This window comes from Echinops telfairi, unplaced genomic scaffold, assembly GCF_000313985.2.
Source record: "Echinops telfairi isolate 266 unplaced genomic scaffold, ASM31398v2 ScPeMD7_23;HRSCAF=83, whole genome shotgun sequence".
Taxonomy (NCBI): Eukaryota; Metazoa; Chordata; class Mammalia; order Afrosoricida; family Tenrecidae; genus Echinops; species Echinops telfairi.
This window is the reverse complement of record NW_022103920.1, coordinates 5127131-5129151: the sequence shown is the minus strand read 5'-3', so window position 1 is coordinate 5129151 and position 2021 is coordinate 5127131. Positions and strand designations below refer to the sequence as shown.

General features: G+C 49.9%; 1 protein-coding gene across 1 annotated transcript in view; it reads left to right on the top strand.

Moving 5' to 3' along the window:
- The window catches only part of MGAM2 (maltase-glucoamylase 2 (putative)), a 92460-nt gene that overhangs the window by 86729 nt on the left and 3710 nt on the right, over nt 1–2021 (top strand). Inside the window, exon 46 of the mRNA XM_030885264.1 lies at nt 942–1115. Coding sequence (XP_030741124.1) covers nt 942–1115 — 174 coding nt within the window. The remainder of the gene's footprint in view (nt 1–941; nt 1116–2021) is intronic.

Genomic DNA, 2021 nt, shown 5'->3' with positions numbered 1-2021 from the left:
ATCTGTATTTACTCTTTAACCTTTTAGCCACCAGAAATGTGCTTTCTGGTACCCCTCCTCCCAATTATGTGATCTGCTTAAGCACCAAATCTCCCCAACATGACTGCACCTCAGCCTGTGGAGCGCATGCTACGTCCTTCTTGCCTGGGTCTCCCTTTCTTGGGACAGTCCGAACACACATACCCTGTGGCCGTTCTGTGGGCCTTCATCAGAGGCCGCCTAGTGATGGACCCCCTCCTAGTTCAACCCTTGTATTGAGGAGCCCGATGGTGCCGTAGTTAAGCACATGGCTGAGAACTGTAAGGTCAGCTGTTCGAGCCTCCCACCCCAGCTGTTTCACAGGAGACAGAGGTGGGATCCTGCTTCTGTAAGATAACAGCTTTGGAAGCCCCAAGGGGCCGGTCCACTCTGTCCAGTAGGGCTGCTGTGGGTCAGAATCCACTCGAGAGACAGCCAGGGATCTGTCTACTAATTGATACTTCAGCAGTTCACGCTTTAAACCAGTGCCGGCATTTGTCAAAAATGGCAGGAGTCTCTGCACCTTTGGGTGTCTTGCATCAAGTCTCGAGGGTCTACACATGTGGGCTCCTCCGGCTATTCAAACATGTGTCCTTTCATCACGTCATCTCCCAGACCCTCTATTTCCTGGCCAATCAAAGGCGGGGCAGAGCGTAGGCTCAATGCCTTCCTTTGCAAACCCTGTACAAATTAGCAATGACGTAGCCTGGGTGAGTGGCATAAAGTTGGTTCACATATGTGTTTCCATCATCGTCAGATTGATTGAAAACATCCTCAGGAGGTATGTCTTCATGACACGTCCATCCAATGCTCACAGATCAGTACCGCAGAAGCAGTTGAGTTTTCTTAGCATTTTTAACACAGGCATGGCTGGTTAACACATGCCCTGTGTATTTACTTTTTCCTTTAAAATTGTTTTACAGGATACCTTGCAGATCCAGACTGTACACAATAAGTATCTGAGTGACTCCCGTCCACTGAAGGTTGGCTACATTAAGATTTGGGGGCTGAAGCCTGAGTCTGTGATTGAAGTCAAGGTCACCCATGACAACAAGCCGTTCATGGTAATGAACTTCACGAGTGACCCTGACAATCAGGTGCGTCCCTGAGGAGGAAGGATTCTGACTTCGGCAAAACTAGAGCTACTTTTACAATCGTTAGCATCTCTCCTTATACTGGAGATGTTCTTGACAGACACCACAGGTATGTCCTGCAAAGTCTGGAGTGCCGAGTCACCATGGTAAAGGGCACAACCCTCTTGGTCTTCCACTAAGTGTCCTGGAGACCAGTCATCAATGTTCGGATGAGGTTCACTCACGTGTTCCCCAAAGGAAGTGTTGTGGTCTTGTAGGCAGCCAGAGATGGTCACGTCTACTGCAGATGCTAAGAGAAGGCACAAGTAGTCCGCTTCTCCCTACAGGTAGCCTTCTCCTTAGTCAAACTGGTGGCTGAGACTGGAGAACTGTTGTCTGGAGGAACCTGTCGTAATCACCAAATGAGCATGTCCCACCCACGGTGTGAGCTCACCAGAGCTGAGTGGCAAAGCAATCCCTCCCAGGGGGTCTGCGGTCAGGGACCTCACCCCAGTTCGGACTCATAGCCACTGGAACAAGACAAATAGCATCAACACACCAGCATTTGGTAACCCGATCAGGGACCAGCAGATTGACCATCGAGAGAAATGAGCCCCACAGTAGGGCACAGCACCCATTAGATTAGAGAGTTGGTTCCAGTGACCCAAATGGTGGTTCAGAAAACTGAAAGTGGGCAGCCACCTGCATTTCTGCAAAGGAGCCCAGCACGTCCTGCTACTCTTCGGAATTTTGAAACACAAATAGGTCCTCTCTCTGGACTCTCTTTTGCTTCTTAACTTTCAAACAGTTGCCCTGGACGACTGGGCTCAAAAGCACCAGTTTCCAGCAATTGCTTCTACTTCAGACTGAATGAGGAGACTTGCAAACCCTTCCTTTGGGGACACGTAAGATGCGTGGCATGGGGCCCCG